Source organism: Rhinolophus sinicus, chromosome 2 (assembly GCF_057876585.1).
Source record: "Rhinolophus sinicus isolate RSI-liver-muscle chromosome 2, RSI-T2T, whole genome shotgun sequence".
Lineage (NCBI taxonomy): Eukaryota > Metazoa > Chordata > Mammalia > Chiroptera > Rhinolophidae > Rhinolophus > Rhinolophus sinicus.
This window is the reverse complement of record NC_142502.1, coordinates 174167911-174182146: the sequence shown is the minus strand read 5'-3', so window position 1 is coordinate 174182146 and position 14236 is coordinate 174167911. Positions and strand designations below refer to the sequence as shown.

The following is a 14236-nucleotide window of genomic DNA, read 5'->3' as shown; positions in this document are numbered from 1 at the left end:
GAGTTATTTGGTGGGGGTTTTTTTTGTTGTTTTTTGGGGTTTTTTTGTTTGTTTGCTAAATTGTAAGAGTTGTTTATAATTCTGGACATATCATTTGCAAATATTTTCTCCTTTTCAGTTGACTGTCTTTTTTACTTTCTTGATGGTATCTTTTGAAGCACCCAAGTTTTTAATTTTGATGAAGTCCAATTTATCTGTTTTTCTTTTGTTGCTTGTGCTTTTAGTATCATATCTAAGAAGGTGCTGTATACCCCAAGGTCACAAAGATGTATACATGTGTTTTGTTCTAAGAGTTTTCTGACAAAAAAATAAGTCAACAATCTTAATTGGTCAAGGTCCATAATGTAATTTACTCTGACTCCTTAAAGGAAATGGTTTCATATCACTAATGCCCAAACAACTACACTGGACATATATAAGATGCCCATTAACATTTATGAAGAGGAAGAAGATGAAGGAGAAGGACAAGAAGAAGAAGAAAAGAAATAGTATTAACAGAGATTGTTAAACAAATTCTACTTTCTCATTTATAAAGTAACTGTTCAGAGGTGGAGCCTGCCATCTGCTGGGAAGAAAGGTGAAATTTTCATAGCATCAACTGCGTTATATAACTACCTCTAATGATACACTCGACCAACAAACTGCATCTGTGTGTTTCATATAAATAAACACATACCCACACACACTTCCTGCCAGAGAGTAACCAAGTGGGTATTGGTCAAAGTTCTCTTGGTAAAGTGAAGACCAAGATAAGTAGAGATCTGAATGTAAGACACTGGTGTCAGAAAGAGCGGGTAGGCTTATTTACTCCAGCCTCTTTGTAGTCTATGAAGAAGGGCTAAGAGTTATATATTTTACCATAATTAACAGAAAGGAAGGAAGGGAAACGGGATTAATTGGGCCACCAGGACGCTCTCTGCCCTCACGCACTCCCCTCCCAATCAGACTGGTTTGGTTTAGAGAAGGAATGCACATGCCTGGCTCAGCTTCTTCCCCTCCCTGATTTCCTAGGATCTGCAAACTCCACAGAGCACCTATGCCCCCTGCTTCCAGAGCCACAAGCTTCAAGGCTCTACTCCCTGCTGGAAAGGCCCACACTGGGTGGAGGTATATTCAATTCAGGGGTTACTAGCAAGTCCATTTTTTCCTCACAATCAAAACCACTGTCTCAAACAGACTGCCATCTTCCTAACTCCCGGCTACAATCCTGGGGGGGAAAAGTGAAGTAGGATCAATTGGGTTTCCTAAAATCCCAGTAAGAACTACTATTAGAAAAAGCTGTTAGCAATAGATATTCATTGACAGAGTTGTCTATACTTGCTGTCTCCATCTCTCTGTGCTTTCCCTCTTGAACCTACTGTATCAGGTTTTTGTCCCCACCACTGTTTTCATCACGATGATCCTCACATTGTCAAAGGGTCAGTTCTTACACAGGGTCTTCTTACGTGAGCATCAGCAGCATTGGACACAGTCAATCGCTTCTTCCTCCTCAAAATACTCTCTTCACTGTTTTCCACACACCACACTCTCTTGGTTTTCACCCCTCACAGATTGCAGGCTCTTCTCCCAGGTAACTCAGTGTAACTCCAAGGGTCAGTTCTTTTCTGCTTTCTTCTCTGTTTTCACTCACTCACTTAGTGGTATTGTCCAGTCTCGTGGCTTTAAATATCACCTATATGCCAATAACTCCCGAATTGATATTTCTATCTCAGACATCTCTCTTGAAGTCTAGACTCATATACAATGGCCTACTCAACAGCTCCATGTGAACATTTAATAAGCAACTTAATTTCAACATCTCCAAAACTGAGCCTTTGATCTAACATCTAAATATGCTCCATTCACAACCTTCCCCATCTCAGCTGATGACAGTTCCATCCTTCTCATCGCTTAGGACAAAATCTTAAGAGCTTCTCTTGACTCCTTTCCTCTCACAAGCCACACTCACCCCATTAGGCTGATTTATAACATATATCTTAATTCAACCCTTTTTACTATCTCTACTGCTACCATCCTATCTTGTTTTAATTTATTGCAATCATTTCCCCTAAATGGTCTCTTTACTTCTATTTTTTCCTTCCAGTTTACTCTTTACATGGCATCCAGACTGATCATTTAAAAATATAAATCAAGTCATGTTATTCTTCTACTGAAAATCCTATAAAGACTCATTTCATTCCGAGGAAAAGCCAGAGTCCTCACAATGGCCAACAGGCTGTCATTTAACTCTGTGACTTCCTCTCCTACACTGCTCCCCTGCTCATTCCGCTCTGGCTTCTCTGCTGTTCCCTGAATTCATGGGCACACTGCTGCCCTCGGGCCTTCACATCAAACATTCCTGCTCTTGTCCAGACATCTGCCCTGCCAGAAGACACCTAAAACTTAACTCAAATTTCACTTTCTCAACAAGACCTATGTGACTCTCCCAGCCCTACTCCTGACTCCTCTTTCTGAGTTCTTCCTCACATGAGAGTCCAGTGTAAATTGACAGGGAGGCTCTGATCCATCCATTCAGTTACCCAGCCTCCTGTCATCTAAGCGCTTTCTCCTTTGTTAGTTGCTTTGGAGACATTTCCATTTGGCCAATGTGTACTGGGAATGGGAAGGGTTAAGAGAGAGAAGATGGAGAAGGCACACCTGTTTTCAACTACCTTGACCCAGAAGTAACATAGATCACTTCCAAACAAATGCCATCGGTGACAATTAATCATTTGGTTCCATCTGGCTGCAAGGAGGATGGGCTATATAATCTAGTTCCACATCCAGGAAGAAAAGGAAAAACTGAATATTGGTGAGTACCTCTAATCATTAAACATCTTTTTGCTCCCTTTTCCTATACATAAACCCACTCAAACCCTCCTGCCCACCAAAGGAAAACCTGAAGTCCCATTCCGTCAGTGCATCTAATTACAAGTCCAAGGTCTCTGGGTATGGCACCGTCTTCTCCATCAAGACCACATGCAGCTCCTTATGATGCAATCTATGAACTAAAAAGGCAACTCACCTGCACCTTCCCTCCCCAGCCCCAACATACAATGGTGGAACAGGATCAGGAGGTTCTTCCTTATCCAATAGGTTGGCCAAGCAGGTACTGCATGCCCTCCTCAGGGGCCGTGCAAGCTTCACAACCCATCTCCTGCCAGAGCAAGTTCTGGGTCTTTAAAAAGTGGCTATTTGGCTCAAATAGTCAATGGCTTGTTCAGTTCAGGCTCATGGTTCTTGCCTACATAATTCCCCCCACAACTTAGTAGACTTCTGATATACCAGGGGTGCCAAAAAATGTATACACATTTTAAGAGATGTTATCGATGCTCAAGCAGTAGTTCGCTGTAACCAGAAGTGTCTGGACACTGACGGTAACCACTTTGAGCACCTCTTGTAATTACAGAAGTCAAATGTCGCTTGTACTCATCTTTTGTTATTGGTACATATTGAGTATTACAATTAATAGTTTCTTCCTTTCTTAGAATGTGTACGCATGTTTTGGCACCCTCTGTATTTGTTCCCAGTCAACTCCATGTGCCAGTAATGACACACAAAGTTCTTCCCTAGACATAATTCTCAAGCCTGACTTATGTCTTTGCCTCCATGCTGCTTGCTTTTAACTTTAGCTGCAATAGAATCACCGGGGGGAACTTTTAAAAACTGAGAAATTGTAGTCTAGATGTGCGTCCAGCAAGCACAGGAAACACCGACCCTGGTGAGCCCCAGCAGTCTCTCAGACCCCTTAAAATTTAAGCTCCACAGGGCAGGACGCTTTGTATGGTTTGTTCATAGATGTATCCCTCACGCCCATTAACAGTGTCGGACACAAAGTAGTTGCTCAAAAACAAATGTCTCCTGAATGAATAATGAATGAACAGAATGAATCCCGCATACGATACCATATGGCCTTTTTTTTGTAATAAAGGCAAATGAATGAATTGATGACTGGAAGAATAATGAATTACACTGCACAGATACTTAGATTAAACATTAAACAGCACCTTTTGGAAAAATCAAAATAAACTTCTAAGTACCAACACTCCATATAAAGCTACAACGCAAATTCATATATGAGCTGGTTAAATACACACTAAATTCATCTACTGTGAACACAAAGAAACATTTATTCAAAATATTAGCACAGACCCGTGGACAATCTTCAAAGGACTTACTATTAAACTGATCACACACCTTTTTGCTAGGTGGAAACTACCCACATCAGTCTCAAAATTCCCCACATCTTGCTTTTTCTGCCATCTTGGGGCCGGTGGAGGCCTGCTGGGAACAGGCTTTCTAAAACGACAAATTTGTCTGGAAGGCTGTGGGCCACAGCCATTTTTGCTGGCTATAAGCGGGGTCTCTGGAACTAGAGAGAGCACGCAGCTCTTCTTAAAATTGAAGGTGTTTATGCTCGAGATGAAACTGAATTCTGTCTAGGCAAGAGCTGTGCTGATGTGTACACAGCCAAGAACAACACAGCGACTCCTGGTGGCAAAACGAACAAAACCAGAGTCATGTGGGGAAAGGGAACTCGTTCTCACGGAAACAGTGGTGAGGTTTGTGCCAAATTCTGAAGCAGCCTTCCTGTTACGGCCACAGGACACAGAATCCATGTAATGCTGCACCACTCGAGGATTTAAACTAACTGAAGAATAAATAAAGTGGATTTGTTCTCTTGTAAAAAAACAAACAAAAAAACCCCCAACTCACCCACATCTTTCTCAAACAGCAAGGAGACTGCACATACAAAGTCCTAATCTTGAAAACAAGTCACACACACACACACACACACACACACACACACACTCTACTAAAAGACCTTACCAGTATACATCTACCATATAATGCATACAATCATCAAAGTTCAGAACTGATACATTTGTGACACCCACTTCAAAATTATGCATGCTGATCACACTTGGATTTTCTTCAAACCTTAGGTCATTATAATAAAAATGAATGAAATAGAAAAAGCTGAAATAAAAATAACAACAAATGGAGCCAACACTCACGTCACAAGAGTGTTGTGAGGATGAAATTGAAATATAAGAATTCACTTGTGATTTCCGTACTTTCCGTTATGTATGTTATAGCTCAACGAAAAAATTCAAGAGAGGGTATGAAAAACTGCTTTGTAAGTCATAAAGCAATATTCAAACAGTCACTTATCTTTAAATAAATGTAAAATTCCCATTTCTAAAATGGTTATAAATTAGTTAAATGAGCAAATCCAAACTAAGGTGAATAAGTTCCTCTTTCTCCTAGCCCCAACATCTAGAATGAGAATTTTCAGTGGAAACATCCCAGCGCATCCGATGAAAGGTAATACAGCAAAGAGCTATCTCAGTGTAAAGTTAGACTCTAAACAAAAAACAATGGAAGAAACATTAACAAATCAATGAACACAGTGGGATACTTGTACTTTAGGAAAGAGAAAAGTAACAATTTCAAAATCTGTAAATTCTCTCTATTCAATGAAAAAGAGAAGAAACTACTAGGTTTCATTTTTTTCCTTTGCTTATTTAAAAAAAATATTGGAATTTACAACACAACAGACCCAGGATAAGATATCCAATAAAGTTTTGTTAACTGTAACTGAAAATCTATCTAATTAAAAAAAATTATCTTTAACACATTGTCAGAGGTGTAGTAAGTAAAGGGTTGAAGTTTGTTGTTGTTTTTAAAAGAACTAATCCCTGATATGAATTTATTTGCTTTTTTTCTTGGTTGAGTTTTAAGTGGGCTAACTAGAAAAAAAATCCCCCAAACCAAAAACCTGGTTATTGAAGTTTTCTAATATTAAAGTCCAGTAGAATGACCAAGCTTATGAACCCAGATCCTGAATTATACTTATAACCCTATATACTTTTCTACCCTTTAGCAAACCAACCAATGAACCAATCAACGAAAACTAGAGGAAAGGTTTTAAATAAGGATATAACAACTTATTGGAAATAAAAGTGTGGCATTTTTAAAAACTATGGAAATTGCAAAAAGGGAAGAAAAATGATTTCTGCTAAGCTTGCTGCATGACTTATAAACACCACACAAAAAGCAGACATGGACCCACCTAAATATTGTTATTTAAAAGACTTTGAAAGTAAAGACACACCAATGTGGCAATTATAAAATACAGTATTTTCCCCAACCTTAGAGAGGCAAAAATTTAACTCTTTTATTTCATATGGCTTTCTTTGCAACATTTAAACCTTATAAACATGAAGAAAATTTGCTTGAAAAAAAGAAGCAAGCATTTGGAGGGATACCTTGTACAATTGTAAAATAAAAAGAAATTTACGTTTCACTTTGGAAAGGGAGCATTGGAACATTCCATTTTACTAAATAAAGAAGGACCATGACAAATGGAATAATAGCTCCATCTCCCGGAACTTTAAAAATTCTGCTTTTAAAAATCAAGTGATGAAGCCAACATATGTGCAACCCGAAATGTCAGTAGTAAGATTTTATGACACCACATCCTTATTTGTAGGCCTCTACCCGGAAACAGGCCCAAGTGCTGTTACTGATGAAACAGATTAACAGTTGGGGACACAGACTGAAACACAAAAAAGTTACCCAAGAGGAATGCTCCTTCATCTGGTGTTGGTTGCTGTGAGGGCCACTGGCATGGCCACGCCAAAAGCAATTTTGGCAGAGCTGGTAGTTGTGGCACTGCTGGCATCGGTACCGGAAACCCATCATACTCTCACACCGGCAATAGGAACACTCCACAGGATGGAAGACTTGGAGAAGGAACAGAAAACAGGGCAGAGTGAAGGGCAGGGGAGAAGGGGAAGGACAAGGAGAAAAAAATCATTTTCATTTACGAATATATCAATACAGTGGAAAACCAAATCTAATATTAAAAAGCCAAGGTAAAAACAAAATTAGAACTAGATTCTAAATTGTCTCCTACTTAGCTAATTTAACCAGCCACTTACTACAATAAAAGGGAAAGAAAATAAATTAGAATAACATATTGTCAACTTAGAATACTACACTCCAACCCACCTTAGAAAACAGTTAATTTCTTTTCTTTAAAATGAAACTCACGTTTCTCAAAATTTAGGTAAGACACAGGTAAGGAGGCGAGAAAAGACTTCACTCCAAAATTTCTTTTTGAAACCTACTGCTTAGTGCTTTTTAAAGAGATGTATCAGTGTTAGTTGTATGTATATTTGTTTACCTGACTAACATAAAATCTGTGAGAGCCAGGACGATGAACTATGCACCTCTGTTACCTGCAAATGGTATTTTACACAGTACCTTGGCCTGCATACGTTTGCTGAATTAAATACTACCACAGACCTGAACATCAATGGTAACTGGTAAAAAATAAAGTTAGATATATTAAAATAGTAGTTTTAGGCAAGAGCTCTAAGTAACAGCATAAAATAAAGTACTTCAGACCAATGAAGGGACAATGATTTGGAGGAAGGGAAACTCAGTGACCTGCCTTTCCAAAGCTGTGTGCGACCTCACACAGCTTCTTACCTTATAAAAAACTGCCAGGTGGCAGTCAGGATTCATAGAGATTACTGGAATTCTCTAATAGCCTGAAAGTCTAGTTCACTGAGTAAGAAGAAGGCAATGCACACCTGTGTATTGTAGATTGTTATTTATACTTTTAAGTGTTGGTAGCATAGTTGTTCCCTCTGGCAATTCAATTATGAACACAAGAAATGGAAGTCAACAGGAACAGTATTCAAATCTTCATCTGAAGGACTCTTTCTAGCACTGTGTATACAAAGCTAGTCTTACTTCAATTAAGAAGATTTTTAGTCCTGCTTCCAAAAATGTATATTAACTAGAGACTCAAGACTCAAAAACACAAACAAACAAGTAAAATTGAGCGCTAGGTGAGGAAAACAATATTATAACAAGATCACTACAGACGAAAAGAAAAGTAAAATAGAGACGGGAAATCAAAAGGACATATTTCCTCTAAGAAATTCAAGCTTTTGTCATCAAAAAATTCCTAAGGACTCATGAAAGTGCTAATAAGAGTCTGTGCTCCAAATTAAAACTACACAACCTCACAGACTTCCATCACAGAACATACTCCCAAATCACTCTGGAACTAACAATGCAGCCAACCATTATAATTTTTCATAATAAGTTGAAAATTTATATTGGCATTAATATTTAATAATACATGTACATTAATTTTAAGTAATTAAATAATTCTGATAATTCTAGTTGAACGTGTGTTATGCGATTTTTCTTCTCTTCTAAATCAGCAAAGAGCCAGAGCTTACATTAGTCAGTGGAATGTGTGACCAGGTGGAAAATGCAGAGAAACAAAGAGAAAAGAATCGACAAGTGTGCTGGCTCAATTATAAACAAGATTAGGTTTTGGTAAAAGTTATTTTCTTTTTGGGGGAAGAGTATATAATGTGGTAGTTATCTTCTTATACACCATACACTTGGATCAGTAAGCAGTACACAAAGCACAACTTTTGCTTAAGCAAATGAATATTTGCCCTTATAAATAGTAATACCAATACAATTCAAGTGACGAATTTCATACAAAGGGTCCAAAAAACAAACCAAAAAAACCTAGAAATACCGTAACTTTAGAATTTGTTTCCTGCCATAAAAATTAAGATATATAGATAACTGTTAGTATGATAGGTAACATATTTTATTTCTAGATGTTTCAATGATTTCATAATATTTCTCTGCCTCTGAGAAAAATGATATCACTAACCACATAAGAATGTAATCAGTAACTAACACACGAAATACAAGGTCACGAAAATGTTCATCTGAACAATACATCCTGACAAACAAGATTTTCTCTACTTGGTAGAGCAGATCAAAATGATTTTATGAAAATGAATTAGATATGAAACTACTAAAACATTTAAGACTATAAAAGTTGCCCTCATTAGAACTAACAGTACTATAATAATTTAACAATATAAACCTCTGTCCAAAAATCCTGTTAAAAGATGTAGCTGTTTTGGTCTAGACAAGAGATTCTGAACCTTTAAGAAAATAATCTTGATTGTAAGGTACTTGTGAACAAAAGCCAGAGTTGGGCAAAAGACTGAGAAGTTTGAAAAAGTATGGCTAGGAGGAGAAAATGAAGAGAGTACGGGAGTGTATTTTGCTCTCACAAAGGGAAGAGGGAAGAGGACTGCTCTTCAGTGCCTCTCAGCAACTGCTGGTTCTCGTGTGTGCAGCGGCAGCGAAAGACGAGAGCCTTGAGAGATGGGAGGTTACACAGAAAAACCACAGCCTTTCCTTTCATAAACTCAAACAACCTGAACAAGGAGATAAACCGATAGTAACAGCAGAAAAAATTAAGAAGATACTAAGAGGTAAGAACCATTTCAATTCCAAGTGAAACAAAGATTTAAGTGAAATTACTGAAAAGGATACTCAAATACTGAGAGTAATTCAAGATTAAATAGTCAAGGAAAAAACTGAAGAAATGTGAAAAACAGGACTAAATTCTATCTTAGCTATTTTCCTTTAAATGATTCCAAAATATAGTTTTAGTGATGGACATTGCATACAGCCAAGTGTTTAGATCTACGATTTCTATAAATTAAAGGAAAAAAGGAAGCCATGGCTAAGTCAGGTGGGCTCGAGCTGGAAACAACCACCTGGAACCTCGGGGCAGGGGGTGGGGCGGGAAGCCAAGAGTTTGAACCACAAAGTTTTATAACCCTACATTACTACTTCTTGGTAAAAAGCCCCCCACACACACACCTCTTTTTTGTTTTTTTGAGCAATAAATATTCTTTTGAAAGCTAAAATCACAAATTCAAATGACCAAGTGTCAACAAATGTCAATTATAACTGTCAATGACAATAGCTAAGGGCGTTACAAATACCATTAGTTCTATACTTCCTATAGCGTAAGTTCTGCTTACCATTCTCAACATGGGCAAGCCTGTGCATGAGAGGCAGCCAGACAAGGCACTGAGGAGGAGGATCGGCCATCATCGTGTCTAAAAACGTATTTAGCATTATCTTTTTCTGTAAAGAGAAGAAAAACAAATACATTGCATACTTTTCAAGTATCTCTGAACTCTAAGATTACGTTAATTTAGGATTCTCCCAAACAAGTTATAATGAATTAGGTGTGGAATTTTATAGCAAAATAAAATGCTTTACATTATGACAGACACCACTACACTATACTACTACACACTACCACTCTTTTCAAATGCACTTCCACTTACATTATTTTATGTGAGTTTTAAAATTATTGCATAAGGTAAGTAGGTTAGGTAGTACTATCTTCATTTTGCAGATGAGGAAATAAAGGAACAAATCATTTAAATGACTTGTAATGGTTTTGTCCAAATCAGACAAAGGGCAGGACGAGAACTCAGGTGTCCTTCAAATTACTGTTCCTGCTATCCAGTGGGGGAGCACCCAGCCCACACCTAATTATAAAACAACATCAACGAGAACAGGAACTATGGCTGTCTGGTTGTCTACCATATTTCCAGCATTCATTCATAACGGTGCGGGGCACACAGCAGGTATTTAATAAGTAGTTGTTGAATAAATACTAACGTGAGAGATAAACACTCTTAGAAATCATTTAAAAACTTTCTCATTTACAGAAGACAAAACTGAAGCTCAGAGTGGCAAAATAATTTGCCCAAATCACAGAGATAGTTATAAAGATGAGATTAGAACCTAAATATCCAAATGTCTATCACGGTACTCCCTCCATTTTACCATCTCCCTAGCAGGACTGCATTTCTCTGTTCTACCTTTAAAACAAAATATATTAAATAAATATATAGTAAACTTCCACTGTATGGGAAACATGAATATACTTCCATCCCATGTGGACATAGAAAATTAGAAAACAGTCTAGAGAAAACAGTCATATGATGTACATAGAACAGATTCTCAACAATATTCCAAGCTAATGAATTTTCTTTGTATTTCTTCTAACCCACAAAGCACCTTTCCAGATACAAAAGAAAAGAGGAGAAAAAAGCAGTGCCATACAACTAGATGTAAGAGTTCTATAACTGTAACCTGGCTATCTAGATCCCCACCTCGAACTTTATTCCAAAAGAAGAACAAACAGAAAGGCAAACACAGGAGAATAGGAAATGCACTGCACAATAAGTAGGCCTCTTCCAAGCTCTGGTCCCACCATTCAAAGTGTGGGGTGGGGGAGACACTGAGTATTGGGGGTAGGGTGAAGCTCAAAGGCACCCGGAATTTCAACTCACTCTCTCCCAAGCACCTGTGTTCTCAAGCCCACCATTTTACTTGAAGTGAAAAACAAGGGCATAAAAATATGTGTTTCCCCATAAAAACTTTAAAATATTTATTTCAGGGGGAAAAAAGTAGAAAAGGTAAAATTGGTTAGAGTTGACCTAAAGATTTTGCCAGTTGATTATAAAGCAACTTCCATTTTACCACAAACATATTCAACACAAATTGGAAGCAAGGCAGTGTGGTGTTTCACCAGGAGCATGGCAGCCTCCAGGATTTCCAAGTGATCCATCACACTACCTTCCAACAATGGTCCCACCACGCAAACATGAAACCACACGACACAGACTAACTTCTGTGTATCTTTTTGGCAACTGTGCGACTCCTGATTCCAGGATATATAAACTGGAAGTCATTCTCATTGAGAATAATCTTTAAAAGGAGAAACTGGTAAATAGGGAAGAAAAAAGGGAGGTAAAATAGATGGCAGAGCAAGAAAGAGGCTTTTCGCAATAAAAACCTGAAAAAGATGAAGAAATATGAAGGAAAGTCTCAGGTCCAGGACTGACACTGTAGGCCAGCACGAACTGGCCAGATGGGGAGAGGGAAGCAAGTTCTGAGATATACGCAAGACAATGATAACAGTATGATGTCATCATCCGAAGGCCCTTTGTATACCGCTGTGCATTTGTGGTGACGCTTGAGAAATGGCTAATCAAAGAGGTTCAAGTTTTCCAAAGTGTTTTCCATCTCAGACATCTATGTCACTAATGTTTCTGAAACCTCAGTGGAATCTGGGAGGAATAAATGAACAATATTAAAAACAAAGCCAGAAAGTCACCGAACTTTTGAATGGAAGTCCAGACACGGAAAATGCCTCTTACAATAGATGGATAAATGCCTCTTATGATAGATAGATAAATAACTGCAACAAATCAAAATGAAATTAGGAGTGTCTATTTCAAATTACTGACAAAGAAGATGCTAGGAAGCTCTTTATCTAGTAAGAGGTAGTAAACAAAAATTAGATGTAGCATATTATTTATTATAAATTTAGTGTTCAATATTTTCTTTATCTTCTATTTGTTAAAAATTGCTTTTTTACAAATCCACTTATGATCCTAATGCTCCTTTCTCTAAAAAGTTTTGATTCTCCCATCATGGAGGTATTTTTCTTTGTTTAATATTCAAGATGAAAAGGAACAATTATATTTGATACCTCAGAAGACCCTCATAAGTTCGTTCAGGATCAGTATCCAAAAGTTGTGCTCAGGTCATACTGTAATTTGAAGTTTTCCAAAAGCATGAGAAATGAAACCAGAACTGTGTCCCAGTGCTCTGTTTTCCATTAGCCATGTGATTCAGGGAAAATCACTTAACGTTCTGGTTTCAGTTTTCTCATCTTTTAAGGGCTAGAGCAATGGTTCTGGAACTGTGGTCAGAGGCCCTCCCTGGAAGGTCCCTAAAACATTTTTAGGGAGTCCATGAGGCCAAAACTAATTTTTCAGAATAATACTAAGACATTACTGACTTTTGCAATCTCATTCTCTCATGAGTGTACAGTGGGGTATTCCAGAGGCAACGTGGAATATCCACAATTATCTGAAAAAGTTATTAAAATACTCCCTCTCTTTTCCAACTATATAGCTGTGTAAGGCTGGATATTCTTCTTATACTTTAATCAAACCAAAATATCACAACAGAATGAATAGATAAGAAGATATGAGAATCTAGCTGCCTTTGACTGAACCAAATCTTAGAGAGTTGCAAAAATATAAAACAATGGCATTCTCATTTTTTTGTTTTACAATAGTTATTTTCATTAAAATATAGTATGTTAACATGTAATCGGTTTATCATTTTTTTAATGATTTAAAAATAAATTTTAATTTATCAATTTTAATTTTTAATATGGAATTACTGATAGATATAATCCACATAAACAAAACCTCTTTGGGGTCCTCAATACTTTTTATTGTAATGAGGTCCTAAGACCAAAAAGTTGAAGAACTGTGGCCAGCTCACAAAACTCTGTGACTTATTAAATAACTGTGAAAGATAGATTGGCTCTTTTTTCTCCCTTTTTATTCTATTTTTGCTCGAATTGAACGCATTCTTTGCATTTCTCCTTATTTTTATAACACAGTATTTATAACAAAACTGTAATAAAATTGCGAATAATGTAAATTCCCACAATTCTCATTTTTCTGTATTTTCCTCTAAACGTATATGTGTCTACATGTAATTATGTGCATAGGGTAGATAAAAATACATAATCTGTTTTTTCACTTAACATTTTATTAAATATTTTACTGTTTTGCTATAAGGTCTTCATGTCTAATCATTTTAACAGCTGCCTGATCCACTGAGCAAAAACGCCATTTTTGCCTTCCTCAAACACTGAAGCTGTTTCTATCTTTGTATGTACGCACTCTCACATTTTTTTCCTTAGAAAAGCGTTTGTTACCTACCTACACACCCTTTGTCATTCTAATCCTCAGTATTGACAATTTATTACTCTAGATGCCATTCTCACTTCCCTCTTTCCAAAGATGGCTATATCTTTCCTGTTTTAAAAGAGGAGGAACCATCTCTCAAAAATGAGAAATCGAGTATCACTAAACTAACATGAGAACACAAATAAAATAATTTAACATTAGATCATCATAGTTGCAATTTCCAATCTCATTATTTCCATTAAAAACTCCAATTCCCGGGGCCGGCCCGGTGGCTTAGGCGGTTGGAGCTCCATGCTCCTAACTCCGAAGGCTGCCGGTTCGATTCCCACATGGGCCAGTGGGCTCTCAACCACAGATTGCCAGTTCGATTCCTGGAGTCCCGCAAGGGATGGTGGGCTGCGCCCCCTGCAACTAGCAACGGCAACTGGAGCTGGAGCTGAGCTTCGCCCTCCACAACTAAGACTGAAAGGACAACAACTTGAATCTGAACAGCACCCTCCACAACTAAGATTGAAAGGACAACTTGACTTGGAAAAAAAGTCCTGGAAGTACACACTGTTCCCCAATAAAGTCCTGTTCCCCTTTGCCAATAA

At 37.6% G+C, this 14236-nt stretch overlaps 1 protein-coding gene and 1 pseudogene across 18 annotated transcripts in view; one reads left to right on the top strand and one right to left on the bottom strand.

Annotated features, from left to right (window-relative positions):
* DTNB (dystrobrevin beta) overlaps nucleotides 1-14236 on the bottom strand; it is a 189154-nt gene that overhangs the window by 117527 nt on the left and 57391 nt on the right. For all 18 annotated transcript variants that reach the window (XM_074331774.2, XM_074331777.2, XM_074331779.2 and 15 more), the window contains exons 7-8: nucleotides 9870-9975; nucleotides 6562-6728 (exon numbers count right to left, since the gene is read on the bottom strand). In XM_074331774.2, the coding sequence (XP_074187875.1) occupies nucleotides 6562-6728; nucleotides 9870-9975 (273 nt within the window). The remainder of the gene's footprint in view (nucleotides 1-6561; nucleotides 6729-9869; nucleotides 9976-14236) is intronic.
* On the top strand, nucleotides 3665-4559 carry LOC109435108 (large ribosomal subunit protein eL33 pseudogene; annotated as a pseudogene).